The 23321-nt window shown below is 37.9% G+C and overlaps 2 protein-coding genes across 6 annotated transcripts in view; both read left to right on the top strand.

Annotated features, from left to right (window-relative positions):
* ANKRD12 (ankyrin repeat domain 12) overlaps window positions 1–7612 on the top strand; it is a 95395-nt gene extending 87783 nt beyond the window's left edge. For 2 of the 5 annotated variants that reach the window (XM_079785229.1, XM_079785228.1), the window contains exons 12-13: window positions 3914–4009; window positions 4783–7611. In XM_079785229.1, coding sequence (XP_079641355.1) covers window positions 3914–4009; window positions 4783–4968 — 282 coding nt within the window. In that variant the 3' untranslated portion in view covers window positions 4969–7611. Of the gene's footprint in view, window positions 1–3913; window positions 4010–4782 lie in introns of all 5 variants that reach the window. The other 3 variants (XM_079785231.1, XM_079785230.1, XM_079785232.1) reach the window with 3 other exon arrangements.
* Window positions 7613–11234: 3622 nt separating this feature from the next.
* Window positions 11235–23321, top strand: part of TWSG1 (twisted gastrulation BMP signaling modulator 1) — a 35062-nt gene continuing 22975 nt past the window's right edge. Inside the window, exons 1-2 of the mRNA XM_079785246.1 lie at window positions 11235–11395; window positions 13108–13264. Of these exons, the coding sequence (XP_079641372.1) occupies window positions 13142–13264 (123 nt within the window). The 5' untranslated portion in view covers window positions 11235–11395; window positions 13108–13141. The remainder of the gene's footprint in view (window positions 11396–13107; window positions 13265–23321) is intronic.

A 23321-nucleotide genomic window follows, 5' to 3' on the forward strand; every position in this document is an offset into this window, starting at 1 on the left:
GCAGGGGAGGGCAGTTGGGAGGGACCAGGCCTGCAAGGGAGTGCAGTTGTGTGCGATCAGGTCAGCAGGGGAGGGCAGTTGGGAGGGACCAGGCCTGCAAGGGAGGGCAGTTGGGGGCGATCAAGCCTGCAGGGGAGGGCAGTTAGCGATGACCAGGCTGGCAGAGGAGGGAAGTTGGGGCCAAACAGGCTGGCAGGGAAGCAGTTAGACATCAATCAGGCTGACCGGGGAGTGGTTAGGGGGTGATCAGGCTGGCAGGCAGAAGTGGTTAGGGGCAATCAGGAAGGCAGGCAGGTGAGCAGTTGGGAGCCAGCAGTCCTGGATTGTGAGATCGGGCCTAAACGGGCAGTCGGACATCTCTCAAGGGGTCCCAGATTGGAGATGGTGCAGGCTGGGCTGAGGGACACTCCCCCCCACCCCTGTGCACAAATTTCGTGCACCGGGCCTCTCTAGTAATTATATAATATACTAGAGGTCCGGTGCACGAAATTCATGCTCTCGGTGCGGGGGGTGGTCCCTCAGCCCAGCCTGCACCCTATCGCAGTCCGGGAGCCCTCGGGGGATGTCCCCATGGGGAGCAGGCACAATTCGAGACCGCTGGCTCCTAACCGCTCACATGCCTGCCTGCCTGATCGCCCCTAACCACTCTGTATGCCGGCCTGCTCACCCTCAGCTGCCCGCCCAAAGGCCTTCTTGCCCCCAACTGCCCCCCTTGCCAGCTTGATCACCCCCAACTGCCCCCCCACCGGTGTGCTTGCCCCCAACTGCCTCCCCCACCAGCCTGATCACCCCAACTGCCCTCCCCTCCTGGCCTGATCGCCCCTAACTGCCTCTCCCTCGGCCCCCCACCATGGCTTTGTCCAGAAGGATGTCCGGAAGGTCTCCTGGAAGGTCTCCCGGTCTAATTAGCATATTACCCTTTTATTGGTATAGATATAGGGGTGGGCAAAAGTAGGTTTACAGTTCATATGGCAAAATGTAATACAATAATAAACCTTTATATCATAAAAGTAGATAATTACAAAACAAATATGTGTTTAGGATAGTGTCCCTATAGGTAATTTATAATTTGGTTCTAAAGTGGATACTTACACATTCAGTCTGGCCTTCAAGCAGCTGGAAAGCTACTATAAGCTGGAAAATAGTACAAGCAGACTGAACCTCTAAGTTGTGACATTGCTACACTAGGGCCAGGTTTTGTTTTGATCTTGGATATTTTTTGAATAAATTAATATTCAGTAAGTCCTCACTTAACATAGTCAACAGGTTCTACAACTTTAAGCAAAGCAACATATAATGAAACTAGTATTACCATAGGCTCATTGATACAAACAAGGGTTAAGTTTCTATAGCATCTCATCAGTGTTATAATGAAACACAGCACAGAACAAAATATTATTCAAGGGCCTACTGCAATTGAAAAACTGTAGTTGTATCTTGAACAAAATTTACTGCTGCATATAAATTACCTGAATTAGACATATGAGTTGTCAGAATTTTTTTGTTTCATAAATCAGAATGAAATTCATTGGTCATAAGAGAATATAATGATTAAGATAAAAAGTGTAAACGTGGACAATAAAATATCATTAAAAGAAGACTAGGAAATACTGTTTTAAATTGGACAAGCTAGAAATACAAGAGATATAAAGTATATTACAGAGAAAGTTACTGTCTTCTCTCTGGTTGTATTGTATTTTTAATTTTTTTCATATGCTAAAAAGGAGATTAAACAAGATAAGTAGATTTCAAACTTTCTTAAGCCACCAACTGTTTTATTCAAATGAGAGCATTCAGAGGTAACAGAAACTGTTATTAAAATGAATAATTGGATCTATCTTAGGAAAGAACTATTTGACCCTTAGGAAAATAGACACTTCTAGAAAGGACTTTACATAATTTCCAACTTTAAAGATTTTAAAGGAAAGAATGAATGGTTTTTAATAAAGTTAAATGAGCAGGTTAGCCCTCTTGCTAAAGGCTGGGCTCTAGACCATGTGGTATCTTGATGACTTTTTAAGTTTCATGCAATTACAGAGTCATGAATCAATTTTAGAACTTTATAAATCAAGCTATAAGGAAAGTCTCTTGAGGATTTCTAGTTCAGAATGGTTGAGTAAACACATCTGTTTATTTTTTTCTTCCTCCCAAAACTCATTGAAATGACAAAGACATGTAAAAGTAGAAAGAAATTCATAGGCAAACTGGAAATAGAGATGGAAAGCCACTGGACCAGAACATTCAGATTTTTCTGCTGAAAGACAGATGAAAACATATTGATACTGAACAAATACAGCTTTATTGAGAAATTTATAGCCCCAAATGGGTTATAAAGAGAATTTCAAAAATAAGTGAATTTTCCCAGTAAACCTTCAGAATGATTCTAAAATCATTGAAAAGAAGGATCAATCTTAATAATTAAATTAAATCTGCCTAATAATTAAAAGACAAAATAAATTCTTATTCTTGAGGAAAACTATGGAACCTGTTACCCATCATTTTACAGCTGACTTTAGAGGAGCAGGTCTGAGTAACAGGTTTGTTTCATATGAGAATAGCCTCTGAGGAGCTAAGAAAAAAAATAAATCTACCCTTCCCTGAATAAGGGCTTGGATCATTCATTAGCCTACTCTCTTATTATACTTCTTTCTTTTCAAAATAAACTTGTAATATTAAAAAGAGATTCAGCAATAAAATGTAAACTAGTCAAAACATCTTACTTGAGGACTAAGGAGGAAGTGATAATGGCTAAATATGTAAGTGTGAAGCTACCTGATGCATGGATGTCATTTTGAAAGCACTGGTAGTAATAGTAATAATTATAGCAAGCTAGAGGCCCAGTGCATGACATTCATGCACTGGGGGGTGAGGGGGGGGTGTCCCTCAGCCCGGTCTGCACCCTCTCTCAGTCCGGGACCCTTCGGGGGATGTCTGCCTGCCAGGGATCGGGCCTAAGCCGACAGTCAGACACATCCCTTTCGCAGTCCAGGACCCCTCGCTCCTTACCGCCCGCTTGCAGCAGAGGCAGGAGAGGCTCCTGCCACCACAGCTGCGCTTGCCAGCCATGAGCCTGGCTTCTGGCTGAGCGGCGCTCCCCCTTTGGGAGTACATTGACCACCAGGTGGCAGCTCCTGCATGGAGTGTCTGCCCCCTGGTGGTCAGTGCGCGTCATAGCAACCAGTCATTCCACCATTCGGTTGATTTGCATATTAGGTTTTTATTATATAGGATATAGGATGTTTATTAGATTGAGTGCTTCCTGTATGTACAAGTGTTAAGAGACTCTTAAATTCTCAAAAAAAGATTAAAAGAGCTATTTTTATCCTATTTTACAGAATTGAAAATTGAGAGAGTACATAATGAGTTCAAGATTACACAGTATGATACAAAGCTGACAGTTGAATATAGCCTACCTTAATTTCAAAACTGGTATATAAAATTGCTTTATGAGCACTCCAAAATATTGGTCCTGGAAAAAAATATCTGCCTCAAAGGATTGTCTCCCACCTTAACACTTTTTCTCCCTACATTAATGTTGATGGTAAACTTTAACATTAAATTAAATATGAAATAAATTTTACTTTAAAAAGAATGTCACATGCATAATACTTGATATGGCATGCCTTTTAGAGAAACAACTTTGACTCACAGAGCAATAGGATTCTATTTATTTAATAACTAAATCCAGCATCCTAAGAATTCTAATAACTACTCTGTCTACTCAATATGGAAATAAATGCTTTACCAAATTTTTAAAATATTCAGATAATATTTTATCCTTTTTCAAGGATAAAATATTCCATCATTCCTTAAAAAATGTAATATAACATGAAAAGATATAATGACCTATAGATTTTAAAGTGGATTTTACTGTATTTTATTATATTCAACTACATTTAATGTTCTCTTTCAGTCTGATGACAGTAAAACTTCTGTGAGGGATCGCTTTAATGCAAGACAGTTCATGTCTTGGTTACAAGATGTGGATGATAAATTTGACAAATTAAAGGTATGTATATTGAGAAGTTCAGTTTAAATGGATGCTTTCCCCTTCTCTTTTTTTTTCCATTATAAATTTTTAAAAAATTGATTGATTTTTAGAAAGAGAGAGGCGGGGGGTAGAGAGAGAGAAACATCAATTTGTTGTTCCACTTATTTATGCATTTATTGGTTGATTCTTGTATGTGCCCTGAGCAGGGATCAAACCCACAACCTTGACGTATTGGGTCGACATGCTAACCAACTGAGGTACCTGGCCAGGGCTGCTTCCCCCTTCACAAACAGATACTGCAGCTGTATTAGAGAGAAATGATTACAAAGGAAATACTGGTCACAAATCCTCACACTAGGTCACACTTGGAAAATAAAAGCCATGTTATTCTTCAGGACCAATGTAGAAAAATGAGTTTCTAATGGGGATCTTTATGTTTATTGTCCAATATACAAGTCTGGTTATAGTTCTAACATATGAAAGAATGGGAAAATAATAAGAGAAGAAATATATTTTGCAACTCTGTAAAGGAAAGTATTTGGTTTTAGATCTTCAGTACAAATCACTTCTCCTTAGATTTTCTTGATTCTTTTGTTAATTTGAAACAACAGTTTTAAATATTAAGATGTGCGTGCAGTTGAAGACCCAGAAGTAGTTGGCATATGGATACAGACAGGGTAAAACACCTACCCTGTATAACTCAAAAACTTTTTATACCTCTACTATATCCCTAAAGTAAACAAAGCATATTTAATAGAATAATTCATTAACTTTTCTCTTCTTTTTAATAGACCTGTCTTTTAATGAGGCAACAACATGAAGCTGCAGCTTTAAATGCCGTTCAGAGATTAGAATGGCAGCTCAAACTCCAGGAACTTGATCCTGCCACCTATAAATCTATCAGCATTTATGAAATCCAGGAGTTTTATGTTCCCCTTGTTGAGGTTAATGATGACTTTGAATTGACTCCTATATAGCAGCCATTACTTCCTTGTGTGTCATCTTAAACTGATGGAGACTCCAGAGTGTTATACTGTGGAAAATTGCTTTTTGACAAAAATACTGATATTATGCCTTTACAATTGTTGGTAAAGTTCAACTATAATTGGTTATGTAGCAAACACTGTCATTTTATAAAAAATGAAAAGAAATATTTTGGATCTTGGGTCCAAACAGTTTCTAATTGAAAACTATTATTTATATTGGTCAAAGGTCATGATTACATTTGGCAGGCTGTGGTAGATATTTAAAAAGTTGAGAATCTGCTAATGGCGCTGGAAGTTGTTAGCACTCTAAGTAATAAGATAACCACTAGTATGCAAATCTTTTTCAAGTTTTATTAAAATATATCAGTAAACTAAAAGGTTCAATTCCTACCAAATAGTTTCTAATGTGGAGGCAAAACTTGGCACAAATTTTCTTCAGTTTATTATATTTGTAAATTGTACAGTTTTCTTTTCGAAAGTTTGATATTGTCTTTCTTTTTAATAACTTATTTTATACATACTGTGCAGATGTAAATCTTGTAATTAATGCTCAAAATGTATACAAAGGGATTGGTAGTCAAAACATGTACAAAGAAATAATTGTAAACCTGTTTTGTCTGATGTTTTATTGGACCAAAGTTGTAGTTCGTATGGAGTGTAGCATAGTGTGGTCAGGTAGCAAAACTTTTAAATAAGGCATGCATGTGTTTGAGTTAGCTTGTTTTTATCACCATAACTGTAAAGTTGTGACTTAGTTGTATTGCATGCTTCTTCCTATAATTTAACTCCATAAGTGATGCCTAAAGTAGTGTAAGGTGTTTCATACTAATCTCCTGGCATAGTACCTATGACTTACTATGTTGGATATATTATTTAGAATTAGTCATAAAAAGAAACAGCTCTTTTTCCACCTCATAGTAGAGCCTATTCTCTCCTCCCACCCCCAAATGCCTTTGAATGAAAATTCTGAAATTGTAAATGTCTATTTTAATACTCAAGTATGATGAATCTGTGAATATATGTAAAATATGTTTAATAAATTTTATTGGTCATGTTAAATCATTGTAAAACTTTTTTACATTGCTAAAGCATAATGTTTTAAGCTTAATAACCTTTGCACTTTTAAAATAAAAACAGTACTCCAATGAAAAAAGAGATATTTGGTAGTCAAAATAAGTAAAAGCAACAGGCATATTCCAATTGATCTCTACAATGTTTATGAAAAATTCATTAATATGCTGTATTTTTTTCCTTGTATCAAGATATAAAGCATAATTTTCAGAATTTTATAATTAATATTTGGTATGCTGTTTTTAATAAAATAATTAGCAATATACTTAGAAAAAGTCCAGTTCCTCCTATACCATGATACAGATTAAATATTCAGGAATATTTCTGATCTGAAACCTGCTGCTAAACTTATTAAACATTTTTGAAGGGAAAGTTAGGTTATATGTAAAATTGATTGTAAGTGTATGAGATTAAAATTTATAGAACTTTCCACAATACTTTCTTGAATTATAAAATAATACTGGATGTTTTTTATTCTGATAGAACAAAGTAAAAAGAATATATGAGAAATAAAGTGTTTAAAATTCAGCTTGCAAGTTGGAAATTCCAGCTGATGGAAGAGAAAGGAAAAATTGAAGTTGTTGAGTGCAAAGGTACATATTAAGCTTAGGGGTTTTTGAATTTTTACATCAATTTATATTTAAATTCATATTGTACTTGGCATGCGCAATAAAGAAGCACGTGTAAAAAATACACAGTGCAAGGACTTTAATATAGAGGTTGGATGTAGTAGTGTTTAGAAATTTAGATGAGAGATTTTGGCCTTTTTTATTGGATAAATGGGGCCAAGAAATGCAGGGTAGATTTTGAAGCACTGGTTTTGTTGAAGTTAAGTTTATTAAGGCTGGGAACATTAAAAGCTAATTTATAAAAGCAATACTTTTTAATATGAAAAACTTAATGCAAATTTTGTGTATACTTTTGCCTAAACAAAAAACAAACAGATTTTTGAGCATTGAAGTCATAGAAAATATGAGAGGGATAAGTTTGTAAGCGTTTTGTGCTGATGGTCCAACCTGAGAAGGGGGTGTGGGAGAACAGTTTGGCCAAACAGAACAAGCTGCAGAAGAGAAAAAGCAAGCACGCAGGAATCTGGCATGTTTTAGTCATCCCAACTTTTTAGCATTAACCACAGTTCTCACCCTCTACAATGGTACCTCAAGTTGCTGGAGCATCTCTGCCATGATTCTGCTTGTGCAGATTTCCTTTGTAAAATGACTCAAAGCTAATCAGGATAGCTTAAAGGAAAAGTGAATGCCTTTCCTGGAAATTTATACTTAAGTAAGTAGCTAAGGGCTTTTGATATTAAAAATATTCTGAAGCTCTGAAATGCTAGAAAAAACTTGGAATGGAGTATATGCCTAAAAAGATTTAGGATCTGAAAGAGGAACAAAGGATGGTTAATTTAATCAGTGATTTTTTTCTTAACTATTCAAATATCATGAACAAGATACTAAACTGTACCTGAGGATTTGTATTTCTTTAAATCTTGTTCTACATCATATCTGTTTAATAAATGACTAGTTGATATTTGTGCATGTTATTTAATAAAGAGTTATATTTTTATAGAAAAAAAGTGAAATGTGTGCTATTTTTTTTTTTTTAATTTTCCACTCCCATATGACTCTACGCCAAACACTAATATTTACTTGGGCAGCTAGCAAAATGGCAGAAATACTCACTTTGGGGAAACAAACAGCATCTGAAGAATTGGTCTTTCAAGTCTATTCAGTAATGAGGTTTCAAAAATGAATTTTAGCCCTAGCCGGTTTGGCTCAGTGGATAGAGTGTCGGCCTGTGGACTGAAAGGTCCCAGGTTCGATTCCGGTCAAGGGCGTGTACCTTGGTTGCCAGCACATCCCCAGTGGGAGGTGTGCAGGAGGCGGCTGATCGATGTTTCTTCTTATCAATGTTTCTGACTCTATTCCTCTCCCTTCCTCTCTGTAAAAAATCAATAAAATATTTTTAAATGAATTTTAAATGTTACACATGTGCAAACTTCATAACTGCAAAAACCTTATGCAAAGACCCCATGAAGCTCATTTTAGTGGACTTAATAATTATACACTTATTCTAGAAATTGGGTGCTGTACTAAATATTTTCCTTAGTTATCCAACATGTGAACAGTATTTTTTATTCTCTGGTATCCTGACATAAAACCCCAAAACTTGATACAGAGAACTTACCCATTTGAAACTCATGATACAGTTTTATCTTCTTGTATTTTAAAGAAAGCATTTTCATATTTTTAAAAAATTCAAACATTCATGGCAAAAAGGTTGTTACAAGAGATACTAATCTTTGGAAAAGTGTGAAGTTTAATTGGTTAAAATACCTTGTAATTCATTTCTTAGTGGCTTCTTGGGACCATAGTTTCCTTTGTACCTAAAATGGTGATACAAAACCTCCACAGAAGTAGTTATCCAAAAAAACAAAAATCAGAAAGTAAACATAAGAAAACTACAAACTAACATTCCTCTTGAACATATTCACATCTTAGTGACATTCAGTTAAGCAACAATTCCTTAATTAGAATAGAAAAAGTATAACCCATAAAAGAAAAAACTTGATAAATAGGACTTCATTAAAGTTTACAACTCTTTTCCTTCAAAAAACACTTAAAATGAAAATGCAAGCCACACTGGGAGAAAAGATTGATTAAAAACATATCTGGCCCTAGCCGGTTTGGCTCAGTGGATAGAGTGTCCTCCTGGGGACTGAAGGGTCCCAGGTTCTATTCCAGTCAAGGGCACATGCTCTGATTTCGGCCTTGGTCCTCAGTAGGGGGCATGCAAGAGACAGCCAATCAGTAATTCTGATCATTGATGTTTTTATCTCTCTCTGAAATCAATCAAAAATATTTTTTAAATCTGATAAAATATTTTTAAAATATATTTTATTGATTTATTACAGAGAGGAAGGAAGAGGGATAGAGAGTTAGAAACATCGATGAGAGAGAAACATCAATCAGCTGCCTCCTGCACACACCCCACTGGGGATGTGCCCGCAACCAAGGTACATGCCCTTGACCGGAATCAAACCTGGGACCTTTCAGTCCGCAGGCTGACGCTCTATCCACTGAGCCAAACTGGTCAGGGCCTGATAAAATATTTGGGAAACGTAAAAATAAAATTTTCAACTCAAGAAAACAAAATTTTAACGTTTTACTAAAGAAATATGAATGGCAAGGGAAAAAAAACACATAGCAAGGTGCTCAACATCATTAGTCATTAGGGAAATCAAGTTAAAACCACAATGTTATACCAGTATATACCAACTAGAATGGCTAAAATTAATACTTAAAATACCAAGAATTGGAGAAACTGTTGAGCAACTAGAACTCTTCAATTGCTGGTAAAAATGCAAAATGTTACCACCATTTTGGATATCCATTTAGTAGTTTACAATGTAAAAAATACACTTACTATAAAAAAAATACTATCAATTTCACTCCTAAATATTTACCCAAAAGAAAGGATAACTTCATACTAACATAAGAATTTTTTGTTAAATTTACTATTACCGGGTACTTTTTTAAAACTTTATTTTTATTGTTGATAATATTACAGATGTCCCCATTTTCTCCCCATTTCCCCACTTCAACCCAGCCCCTGCCTCACCTTCCCTCTGGCCATCACCACACTGTTCTCTGTGTCTGGGTGTCATGCATATACGTTCTTTGGCTAATCCCTTCTCCTTACTTCACCCAGTAACCCCTCTCCCACCCCTCTGACAGCTGCCAGTCTGTCCCATGTATCCATGCCTCTTTTTCTCTTTTGTTTGCCAATTAATTTTGATAACAGGATTCCATATATCAGGCATTTAAGACTGCTTCTAGCTTAAGACTTTAACACTAGGTCAGTATTTCCAAGGAGAAATACCTTGTGGATCATAGCCCAATGGGCTCCAACTTAATATTTCTGGAATCTTTTTTAAAAATATTTTTTTTATTGATTTCAGAGTGGAAGGGAGAGAGAAACATCAATGATGAGAATCACTGATAGGCTTGCCTCCTGTACCCCCCTACTGGGGATCGAGCCTGCAACTGGGCATGTGCCCTGACTGGGAATCCAACCACGACCTTCTGGTTCGTAGGTCCACCCTCAACCACTGAGCCACACCTGCAAATTCCCAGGGTTGTGGGAAGGAACTGAGTGCAATTCTCCATTGCCTTTTATCTACATGCTAGCTGTTGTTGAAATGAATTCGCTTTCTTGAAATAGGGGCTGAAATGAGTGCTGGCGTCCTGCTTACTAGATCTGCCCTCTCCCACGAAGGCTTGGAGTGGTGCGCTTGTAGCCATTTGTGGAGCTGTCCGTCCATTTTCTGCGCAGGCCAGTAAGCTTTTTCTTGGCCAGCTCCGAAGGCTTGTCCTCACTTCCACTTACAATGCTAAGCACAGCGCCGGGCACTCACTCAGGCCACAGCAGACTTTAGTGAACTGCTGAAAGAAGGCTCTATGTACCCTGGGGGATCCTTATTCAGTCGGTCTCATGCAGATCCCAGAACCCTGTATTTTAACAAATCCGACCCCTGATGTCAAATAACAAGGTCAGCTCCACTCGCTCACTCAGTGCCTCCGTCTGGCATCCCTATAAGAGGACGTGCTGAAACTGGTTTGGCTCAGTGGATAGAGCATCAGCCTGCAGACTGAAAGGTCCCAGGTTCGATTCCGGTCAAGGGCATGTACCTTGGTTGCGGGCACATCCCCAGTGGGAGGTGTGCAGGAGGCAGCTGATCGATGTTTCTCTCTCATCGAAGTTTCTGGCTCTCTATCCCTCTCTTCCTCTCTGTAAAAAATCAATAAAATATATTAAAAAAAAAAAAAAGAGGACGTATGACAGCCGCCTCCCAGGGTTGCTGTGAGGATTCAATGAGCTCAGTTCCGTGGCTAGCACATGATGAGTCCAGAGAATGGGCCTGACAGTAGGGCCTGCTGAAGCCTGATGTGGGGCAGGGAAGAGGGCTGGGAGAACGCGCGTGGGCGCCAGGGTGGGTGTGTTCCTGGGGGCGGAGCCACGGCCCCGGCGGGGCGTGGCGGGGCGGGGCCGGGGGCGTGCGCTGTCCAGCGCGCCCCGGGCGTGAGAGACGCCTCCTGGCGGAGCCGGCGCTGGTGGGGAGCCGAGGGAGGGCGGAGGGCGGAGGGGGAGAGGGAGGAGTGCTGAGCGGGAGGCGGGAGCGGGGGCCGGGAGGCGGCGGGCGGGCCTGTGTCTTTGAGGTGTCGGGAGCTCGCGGCGTTGCGCGGAGGCGCGGCCTCCCTCCCTCGCACGGCCCCGCAGCGCGTCCGAGCTTGGCCGAGCCGCCGGGGAGCCAGGGCCAGGCGGCCTAGCGGTGCCGCGGCGCACGGTGAGCGGGAGCGGGCCGGGCCTGGCGTCGGTGGCCGGGAGGGTCTGTGCCCCGAGCTCGGGCCTCCGGAGGCCGTGCCTGCGGTGGGCTTCTCGGGAGCCGGGAGAAAGGGGAGCGCTCGCGCGGCCAGAGCCCCGCCTACGCGGAGGACAAAGTGGGGTCCCGCCGCCGGTGGGTGCTGGGCGGCCCTGGCGCCACGAGCCGCGGCACCGCTGCGCCCCTTTTCCCGCGCCGCTGGGGCCCGCGCTCCCGGCCTGGTCCTCCGCCGCGCGCGGGGGAGCTGGGGCCGAGGGCCGAGGGCCGCCGCCGCCTCCCCGGCGGCACAAAGGCTGCTGTCAGCGCCGGCTCCCTGCGGACCACGCACCGGGCGCCGGAGCCGAGCCGCAGCTTGGAGGGGGCATTGTTCTTAACGCAGAAGAAGCGCAAGAAGCCTCTCAGATACTGCTGCTACCTGCTCTGTAGATGCCCCTGCTTACCTGAATACTTTCCCAGTAAGATTTTGGGAGTAGGCTGAAGACAACCGCAAGAGATGAGAAAATTAAAATCCCCTTTTTGGTAGTTGTAGGATGAAAACTAGTTCTGGAAAAAAATCAGTTTTCAAATGCCTTCCTTGGCCCCCACTGGTGGCTCCAAAAGTCATTCCACTTGGTCCGTGCTGTTAAATAAATTAGGTAATTGGGTTAGTAACGGTCTTGAAGAATACCTGTGGCCTCAGGAGCCATCACCAGGGCTTTCTCTTTCAAAACTGAGTCATCCTGGGTACGAAGGCTTATTTTTGTTTTAATTGTACTTCGTAATACTTAGTATAAAAGTTTACGGTAATTATAAAGGCCCTATAAACGCACGTTTTATCCCTCTTACATCAGTAGTCATTTATTTTAATTGGTTCTATTGAGGGGGTGTTTTAACCCCCAAGAAGTTATATCTTCGCTTTTTAAAAGTTTTAATAGCCACATTGGTTGTTTAACCGCTGTCAGAATTTGTCCTGGTCTTTTTTTTTTTTTTCTTCCTTTGAAAGTGTAATAGCATCTTAATAATTTTGAAGAATCTATGGTACCTGTGGTATAGAATCAAAAGAAGAGCTTCACATAATGCAGTTAATAATTTACTATCCCCTTTGTTACTTGCTAAATTATTTAAGGAATGACTGTCAACTCCTTTCTTTGAGCTGCTTCATTCTAATTGTGTTAAGAAACAATGAGATAATCATCATTACTAGAATTATTTACATTTAAAATCTGTTTTAATTCTGAGAATTAAAATATTGTTAAATGTTTTAAAATTAGAATACACTATTAATAGTTTTTATACAGGCATAAAGTTGAGTAATAGGCCTAAAACTAAAGTTGATTAGTAGCAGTGTAGATTTGAAATTAGTTATTTGCTTGATATATTCTCAAGTTACTGATGACCTATAAACACATACATATACTAGTATATCCACTTTAACTTACTAGTCACTGTTTCTAGGTAGTCTGAGAAATTTAAGTATTCTAAATCTCTGAAGATGGCCAACAAGACATTATTATATAAAATTGTAGGGTGTTTTCTCATGTTGAATCTTTCATTGAATGACCTTTAAATGATCACTGGAAAGTCTTCTAACACAAGGAGTTTGGTTTATTTGTGCTGTTTTTCATTTTTGTATTTGTTTTTACCCTGGCACTTACCTTTGAATTAAAGTTTTTTGTTTGTTGTTTGTTTTGGTTTAGCTTCCTGGGAGTTACTGATTGTCTTTGAAGAAACATGAAGTCACATTCTATTGTTATGCTTACTCTAGCCATCTTGGTGTTCCTGACATGGATCCCTGTGTCCCTGAGTTGTAACAAAGCACTGTGTGCTAGTGATGTGAGCAAATGCCTCATTCAGGTAGGACTAAGAGTATTATTATAAATATTAAAGTATATTGTATCTCTGCTGTACAATATAGATTGTACATATAATACAGTGTATTAGGTGAGAGGTGAGGTACTGAGTTATGACAGACACAGTGGTCTGGGTTTTTGCCCCCTTAGTTCACTTGCATGCAAGCAAGGTTAGATTCAAGAGATTCAGTACTGAAAATAATATCCAGCTTCATAAACACGCTGTTACAAGGTGATGAGTACTCTCTTCAGAGGAATTGAAGGGTTTCTCTTGTATAATCTAGTTTACATAGCAAAGAGACTACATAACTATATTTAGGGGGAAAAATTAGCTAGTCAAATAATAGACAAACTGTACGCTAGACGTAATGTATTAGGTGTCTACTCTATGTAAGAAATTAGCTCCAAATGTAGCAACTTAATTCAGTAGACATTTATTATTTCATGCAGTTTCTTAGGGTTGGGAATCTGGAGCAGTTGATCTGGGTGGTTTTGGCTTAGGGTTCCTTACAGGGTTGCAAGCAAGTGGTTATCTGGGATTGGAAAATCAGCTTCCATAATACATGATAATTATCTTTTAGTCATCAAAGCAAGCCTACTGATGTAGTTACCACTGTCGTTTTCTCATTTCAAGAGAAAAGTGAGGTTAAGTAATTTGGCTCGGTTCCTATAGCTAGGAAGTGGCTATAGAATGTGGGTCTGTGTTTGACTCCAAAGCCTGTGGCCTTTCCCCCAATCAGACTGGTTATTACTCTTCATAAAGTTGTGTTCATTAGTGGTGAACTTCATGTCTTATATAGCCGTTCTCTCTTTTCCATCCTATTAGATCATCAGCCGTCTTATGCTCTTTGTGTGTGTGTTTATTAGCCTCCCTTCTAATTATTGGCTGTTGGCTAAGAAATTCAGTAACCACACATACTAGAATTCTGTGTATGAGTCAGCTACATCTTAGCTATAACCCTGACATAAGAGAAATTGTGTGTGTGTACTAGAAGTAATAATGATTTTTATAGATCAGAGGCATTTTGTGCTTAATTCTGACAATTGGGTTCTTCTCATTAATAGTTGAAATTCTAGGAAGCCTGGCCTTTATGTGAATGTAGTTTGCCACCATCTCAACTCTGTTTACTCTTACTTTGCATGTCAAACCAAAACATTTAATAAAAAAGTTTGTTAGTTGAGTGGTTGGTTTTTAATTTTTTTTTACTATGAACATTTTCAAGCACAAATAGAAGAGATGAGGGAATAATAAATAATAATTACAATCAACAGTTACAGCAATCATTAACTCATGGTTACCCTTGTTTTATCCCTATTCCCCTACCCTGACCACTGCGGTTCTGTTTTAATGTCAAGCAAATCCCTGATACTATTTTGCCATAATTCTAATACCCATCTCTTAAAGATAAGAACTCTTTAACACATAGCTATTAGCAATTTTAAAATTACCAGTAATTCTTTAATATCACCTAATTTTATACATGGAAGTTTTGATATGGCATGTCTGCTTAGGCTTATGCTCACTGAAAACGTTGTAGTCTGTACATTAATTCCAGCTTTGTGCTGTGGTCAGATGGGGAATCTGTGCTCACTTCCCAGTTGTTTCAGTGTAGCTTCGTTGTTCATTAATAGAAATAAAGTCTCATAACAATTACTATATTCATGTTTAGGTGGAAATTCACTTAAATTCCAAATTATTTTTTGACTCTCAGAGGTCTGTAATTTCCATTAGTTCAAATAATGAAAACTAGAACATTCCCTTTTATTATTATTTTTATATATAATATCTTCTTATTGAAACTCTGATTAATATGAGTCTGTGATGAATGTTCTGTCTTAGATTTTTTTAAACAGCTTTATTGAGATATATAATTCTAATATTATAAATTTCACCGATTTAAATGTACAATTCAAAGAATTTTGGTGTATTCAGAGTTATGCAAACCATCACACAATGTAATTTTAGAACATTTCCATCACCCTAAAAAGAAACCTCATACCCATTATCAGTCACGCCCCATTTCTTCTTCCCCACCTCTAGGCAACCAGTAATCTACTTTCTATGTCTTTATGTGCCTATTCTGTACATTTAATATGAATGGAATCATATAACATGTTGTCTTTTATGTCTATCTTATGTTATTGAACATAATGTTTTCAGGATTCATGCATACTATAGTAGGTATCAGCACTTCATTCTTTTATGGTCAAATAATTTTCTACTGTACAGATATACCTAATTTAATTTATCCATTCATCAGCTGATGGGTATTTGGATTGTTTTTACTTTTTGGCAATGGTCAATAATGCTGTGAATATTCATGTGTAAGTTTTTATGTGGATATGTTTGTATTTCTTTGGGGTATATACCTAGGAGTGGAATTGCTGGGTCATATTTTCTTTTTGTGTGTGTGTGTGTTAATCCTCACCTGAGGATATTTTTCCCATTGATTTTTAGAGAGAGTGGTTGCCTCCTGCACGCGCCCCGACCCAGGGCTGGAGATTGAACCTGCAACCCAGGTATGTGCCCTTGACCAGGAATCACACCTGTGACCCTTCATTTGGCAGTCCCATGCTCTAACCACTGAGCCAAATCGGCCAGAGCTATATTCCATTTTTTGGATGTACCACAATTTGTTTATCAATTCACCTATTAAGATTCATCTTTGTTGCTTCTAGGTTTGGGCAGTTAAAAATAAAGCTTGCCTGGCTGGTGTGGCTCAGTGGTCGAGCGTTATCCTAAGAACTAGGAGGTCATGGTTCAATTCCTGGTCAGGGCACATGCCCGGATTGCAGGCTTGATCACCAGTGGAGGGCATGCAGGAGGCAGTGGACAATGATTCTCTCTCAACATTGATGTTTCTGTCTCTCTCCCTCTCCTTTCCTCTCTGAAATCAATAAAAGACATATAAAAATAAAGCTGCTACAATAGCTAAGATCTGGAAACAGCCCAAGTGCCTCTTCAGTAGATGAGCAAATTAAAAAAAACCTTTGGTGCATTTACCCAGTGGAATACTACCCGTCTGTAAAAAAAAAAAAAAAAAAAGAGGATCTCTTACCCTTTGTGACAGCATGGATGGACCTGGAGATTATTGTGCTAAGCAAAATAAGCCAGTTAGAGAAAGACAAATATCACATGATCTCAGTTATATGTGGGATCTAATGAACAAAAATAGGTCCAGAGGCATGAATGCATGGCTCAGAGGGGAATGGGGTGGAGGGGATGGGAAGAAATTAACACTTTCACTTGTTTTTTAATGCACTCTATTCTCATCAAGTATTTCTGAGGATACTTATTGGAAATTTATTCTGTTACTTGTATTTATATTTCTTCCAGGATTATTTTTTCTTTTAACTTACGTCTCTGGTGTGGCAGGCCTTCCCCAATTTTTATTTAGTTGTCCATTATAGTTAAGATTGAGGCATTCAAAGCATGGTTGAGAGACTATATGTGGGCAGGGCTGACGGACACAGACTGGAGGGTTTCCCTGGAGGGGCAGGGAAGCCCTTCTGCTCTGAGGCTGATCATTTTCCTGAGCAGAAGTTTTTGGTGTGTTTGTTTTGATCAGCTGGTTTTATTGCTGTGGTTGGAGTTGGGGCTGGGGTGGGGGGAGTGGACAGTATATCCCTGGTTCTTGTCTTTTGCTCTAGTGTGGAGGGTAGCCTAACTGGTCTGATAGAAACTTGAACTTGGATGCCCTCTTCCATTCCTGTTTTCTTCTATTGAAGAACAGATTGGCTCTTGGTGTTTCATGTGCCAAGGATTGTTAAGTGGGGTCCTTGGATCTCTTAAAGGCTTATGGCATCCTCAGAATTAAAAATTGTATATGTGCAGTATGAAAAAGGAAAAAAGTCCATAGCTTTCAGGAGGTTCTCAAGGTGGTTGATGCTCTAAAAGGTTAAGAATTGCCAGTGTAGTTCAGTTGGTTGGAGCATCGTCCCATACACGGAAAAGTTGTGCGTTCCATTCCTGGTCAGGGCACATCCCTGGGTTGCAGGTTTAATCCCTGGTTGCGGCGTTTCTCTCTCTCATCAATGTTTCTCTCTGTGTGTGTCCCTTCCTGTCTCTCTCAAATCAATCAACATATCCTCGGGTAAGGACTAAAGAAATAAAAAAGAGTGCTAAGAATTGCTGGAGTTTTGCTTTCCATTGCACATAGTAAGTTATTAAAATTCTGTTTTTACATTCAACAAAGTACAAGGCATATTGACATTTTAGATGATGATAATAGCTTCTCTCCTTACACTTACAGAACAAGAACATGTACAGAAATGAACATTGGAGAGAAGTACTTTAGGAAAGGCAATGCTATTAAAGTTTAAAGAAAGATATTACTTCCTACATCTTAGAGGGAATTTAGATTTTCTTTTTGTTATTTTGGTTTGGTTTAAACAGCATCTGCAGTGTTGAAATGATGTACTGTGAGGATAAGCTAGACCATTTGTTTATATTGAGCTCTCTGCAACTCTTGAAATAACTAAATATAAAAAAATTTCCCTGGAAGCTCATAGTTATGTAAATATTTTTACCAGCATGGCCACAAGCAGCACAGTCATTCCTGCCACTCCCACCGGTTGCTACAAATAAGGGTAGTCCCTACATAAATATTTATTTTGTGCTTCTGACAGGAAAGAAATCTAACTTTAAACATCAAGAAAGTAAAATTGTCATCAGGGTGTATTTCCTTGATGATATAATGAATGGTTTAGCTTTCCTATTTCAGGGGGAAAAAATTAATATAGGATTTTCCTTTTAACAAGATCTTTCTAGTTTTTTTCTTCTGATGTGGGAAAAGAATATAAAATTTGGGTTAATATTATGCTTTTACCTCAGAAATCCCAAGACCCATTTTATAGTAAGAACTAAAAACAAAACAAACAAACAAAAAAACCCTAATGAACTTGTGAGTACTTTTGGCAAATATTTATGGTCATATTTAGGGTCATGTAAACATATTTAATGAAAATATTCAAACTTAAGTTCAGAGATTGTTGATGCATTATTTTAGCACTTTACTGGTTATCTGAGTGTTTACTTAGCACTTTTATGTACTAAATCAACAGTCTGCTTTTTTATTCTAAAAACTTATTTAACTATTAAATAAATCTTAGATTTATTGAAATAAGTTGGGATATCAAAATAGTTTATTAATAATTATAATTTTTAAAATGTATTTTTGTCTTAGGTTAAAAAATAAATAGTTTAGATAACTTAAGGACTTAATCACAGTAAACTAAAAAAAATTAACTTTCTCTTTTTCTTTAATCAGTGCTAATTAAATCCTACATTAGTTTTTTGATACAATTATCTTGGTTTGTCACTAATACTAGTAATATTTTGGTTTATAATATACATTGTTTCCTCTTTTCTCTTAAAAACATTACCTTTTTTCTTATAGTGTTTTTTTTTCTTCATTTTACTTCCCTGCTCATAAAAGTGTGGCTCTTAACTCATTTTTGTCCTCTTTTGCTTCAGTTAACACCTCATGAAAACCTTTGAAATTAATGTCCAAAAGTAATGAGTTAGGCCTGATGTAATTTAAGAGAAGAATAAGTCATTGTTTCCCTTCAAATGTTTAATGCAGTTAGAATAGCTGCTAAAATTTCTAAGTAGAGACAAATTTATTTTCACTGGCTGTTTCACTTGTTGAATTATTATATTAAAACAAAAATTAGGATTTCATTGGAAGACATGGACATTTTCAAATATAAAACAGGGAGAAATTTTCAAGTATAAAATAGAAAAAATAAATAGTCAAATAATCCCCCATTAACCTATCACTCAGCTTCAACAGTAATTCACAAATAGCCAGCCCAGTCTCATCTATACCTACCTCCACCTTACCCCAATGGGATTATTGTAAAGAAATTTGTTGGGGAACTTATACAGTAAATTAAGGTTTAAAATTTTATTACTAGGTTTATGTAAAAAATGGGCGCCATTTGACATACTTTGGAAGTTCACGTATATACATGAACTTGTGTGCTGATTTATTTAGCTGGCAGAACACTACTGTTCTCAGTAATGTTTTACTTACATTTATATTATTTTCAGAACAAAGTTTACCAACCAGTTGGAATTTATAAAGAACAATGTGATAAGATTCACCTGAGATATTTTTGTTCAGTTTGAAAGTTTGATGATCTCCTTAAAGAATATTAATATGTCAAAATAGATTTGTTATAACCTAGCATATCATTATGTTTATTCTTTTGAATAAGGGCTAATTGTTTGAAGATGTTTTGTTTTATATATTTGTTTTTAAATATCCATTTGATCTAAGAAAACGTCTAAATAATATCAGCATAGGTACAACCTAATGCTTCCTTGATTATTGATGCTTATGCAATATGCATTTACTAACTAGTTTTGTTCTTACATTCCCAGGGCTTTTTTTTTCTTCTAATCAAAGATATTATAAATAATAAGAGTTTGCTTAATTTAGTATTTAAGAACCTTAAATTTGTGTTTTTGAGTATATGTTTTCATAATTGTATAGACATTAATCTGGCTCTTAAGACATACTACCCAAATAAATTAAATGTTTATTTACCATTATAAAAATTTTTCATATTTTAAAAAAATTTACAGAAGGCATAGAAATAGAAAAAAAAGTAAATCATTCATAGTTCTATTTTACAAACCCAGATTACTCTTAATATTTCAATATAGTACTTTCCAGGTTTTAATTCTACATTAAGGTGATTTTAACAACTATATTATATATATATAACTTTTGTGTCCTGCATTTTTTATTAGCATTATTTTATGCTTCTTTGTAGAAAGAAAGTAGAGTATTTATGTTAGTTAAGGAATATAGTTTTAGCTTAAAAATAAAATGGCCCTAACTGGTTTGATTCAGTGAATATAGCGTTGGCCGTGGACTGAAGGGTCCTGGGTTTGATTCTGGTCAAGGGCATTAACCTTGGTTGTGGTCTCATCCCCAGTGGGGGCATGCAGGAGGCAGTTGATCAATGTTTCTCTCTCATTTATGTTTCTAACTCTATTCCTCTCCCTTCCTCTCTGTAAAATCAATAAAATATATTTGAAAAAATAAATAAATAAAATAGAGGAATATGTTTTCAGAGTTAGAACTATCTTCATATTGCTTTCTTTAATATCAGCTTACATTTAAATAGTGCTTTATATTTTTTTAATTCTGGTTTATTAAAATAATAAATTTATGTACCATATTGTACCATTCTGGTTTTTCAAAGATGAAATAAGGTGTTTCCTGATCTCCCAATGCACGTTGGAGGGTCAGATTTATTGATATAACATACAATTCTCTCTTTTGTGGTATAGAGTTCTATGATTTTTGACTAACATATGCTCTATACCAGTGGTTCTCAACCTTTCTAATGCCGTGACCCTTTAATACAGTTCCTCATGTTGTGGTGACCCCCAACCATAAAATTATTTTCATTGCTACTTCATAACTGTAATTTTGCTACTGTTATGAATCGTAATGTAAATATCTGTGTTTTCCGATAGCCTTAGGCGACCCTGCTAGCGGTTCTCAACCTGTGGGTCGCAACCCACAGGTTGAGAACCGCTGTTTTAGAGCCTAAGACAGTGATGGCGAACCTATGACACGTGTGTCAGCACTGACACGCGTAGCCATTTCTGATGACACGTGGCCGCTGAGGCGGCCACATGCCGAGGATGAAACATTTGCTGCTCCTGAGAATGAAACATTTGCGACTAGAGTCTTGGAAACTCCAAGACTCTAGTCGCAAATGTTTCATCCTCCCCTATTAGACACTCTGTGCCGGAGGTCTGTAGGCCAAAACAACAGAAGTCCAGGACAGAGCGTCTAGTTCTGGGACTTCCGGTTAAGCCGGGATCTTTGCCCTCACTTCCGCCGGCAGAGCAGGGAGCAGCGGATCGCAGCGAGGGACGCATCTCTGGGGGCCCTGCCATTACCAGTAACCAAATAACAGTTAACCACAGCAACCATTATCTACTGTTCTGGGGTGTCATGGATTTCTAATCCATCATTACTGAGATAAGTGAGGGGGAGGCTGGGAGAGGCGAGGGTTTGTGCTATGGATGCCATTTCCCGCCATTAGAAATAGCGGAAGCCATTTTAATTCACATAAGGAACACTATCTTGCTCCATAGTGCAGACTCCATTTCACCACTATTACTGTTGTGCATCCTTATTAACCCCTATTTCTGCTTATTAACCCTGCCCTTTCCTAAAAGACAGTTATATGCACCATTTTGTGGTTAGTTAGGCTAGTTAACCCCTAATTGCCTGCAGGCCTAACAAGCTATCTATAATTCTATCTTCTGTCACTGCCCCCCTGATGGAGAACCCAAAAAATAAAAAACTAAGGTTAAGTAAAGGAAGTGGTATAGCAGTGGCCGACCCTTTCAAGAGACATGGACCGAGATGTATGTCTTTATAGAAAAAAATGGCAGATCATTTTGCGTTCTATGTACTGAAACGGTAGTAAGCAGAACGTGGAATATAAATAGACATTTTGAAACTAATCATTCCCAGCTCTTGGAAAAAAGTGAGGATGAAAGGAAGGAATACATTTCTAGGCAGCTACACCTTTAATCTAATTCCATCTAATTCCAATCCTTAAATTTATGAAAGACTCTACAAATTTAACATCTGCAAGTTTGAGCATTACTCACTCTATAGCTCAGCATGGAAAAGCGCTCAGTGAGGTTGAATTTATTAAAGAAACTCTCCTAAGATGTGCACCAGTTCTATTTCACGATATGCAGAATAAAGATGCAATTATTAAGAGAATATCTGAGTTACCACTCAGTAGAAATATCATAAAAGACCGAATAATGAGACTGAACACAAATGTACAACATCAATTAAAGAGAGACATAAGGAAGTGTAAATATTTTTCGATCTCTCTTGATGAAACTACTGATGTCACATCACATGCTCAGTTGGCCATTATTGGTCGATATTCTGATGGTCTCACAATGAGAGAATAGTTGATAAAGTTAGTATCAGTGTCAACAAGTAAATCAGGAAGCGAAATATGTACAAACATTTCGTGACCTAAGCTTTAATATCGCTAAAGTTGTGTCAGTGATGACAGATGGGGCACCAAATATGGTGGGGAAAAAAGTCGGATTTGTCAAATTGTTTACAGAAGCTATTGGACATCCGATTGTGCCTTTTCATTGTATTATCCATCAGGAGGCTTTATGTGCCAAGGCAGGATTCACCGACTTAAACGACTTAATGTCAGTTGTTACAAAAATAGTTAATTTAAATAGCTGCTCGCCTCCTTCACAAGTGAGAATTTTTGGCACTTTTACTGGAGGTTGATTCCACCTACAGTGGACTGCTGATGTACAATAATGTAAGATGGCTGAGCCGAGGCAAAGTTCTTGAGCGCTTTGTGGAGTGCTTTGAAGAAATTAAGGTATTTCTTGACAATAAGGATCTGGGAAACTTTCCTCAGCTTAATGATGATAAGTGGGTCAACACCCTGATGTTTTTTACAGATCTCTCTGTTCATATTAATGAACTGAACTTAAAGTTACAAGGTTTTGGCAAAAGTATTGACGTTATGTTTGGATACATAAAAGCTTTTGAAAGTAAAGTTAAAATTTTCAAGCGAGATGTAGAAACTAAAACTTATAAGTATTTTCCTCGAGTAACAAAGTATTTTGAGAAGGCCAGTGCAGCTGTACAAAATGAAATGGAACTCTTGCATATGAAGTACCAGCATGTTTTAGACTCGTTACTTGACCAGTTTAGTGATAGATTTAGTCAATTTAGAAGTCTAGAACAGACCATGAAAATAATTAAGTATCCTGATGTAGTAGTCTACAGTAGTTTGGAATTAAATGGTTTCCAATCGATGCAAATTGATGATTTGGAGATGCAACTTGCAGAATTTCAACAGTATCTGGGCTCAGGTGTTTGTCGACTTGAGGTCAAAGCTTGAGAATCTGTAAAGGTGCCGCTTGGAGAATCAAGAGGAGTGCCACTACGAACAGGAAATTTGGAGTGCCTGAAACCGACTACCAGACAGTTTTAGCATCCTGAAAAATATAGCAATGGCTTTACTCACAA

The sequence above is a fragment of the Cnephaeus nilssonii genome, assembly GCF_951640355.1.
Source record: "Cnephaeus nilssonii genome assembly, chromosome: 11".
Classification (NCBI taxonomy): Eukaryota; Metazoa; Chordata; class Mammalia; order Chiroptera; family Vespertilionidae; genus Cnephaeus; species Cnephaeus nilssonii.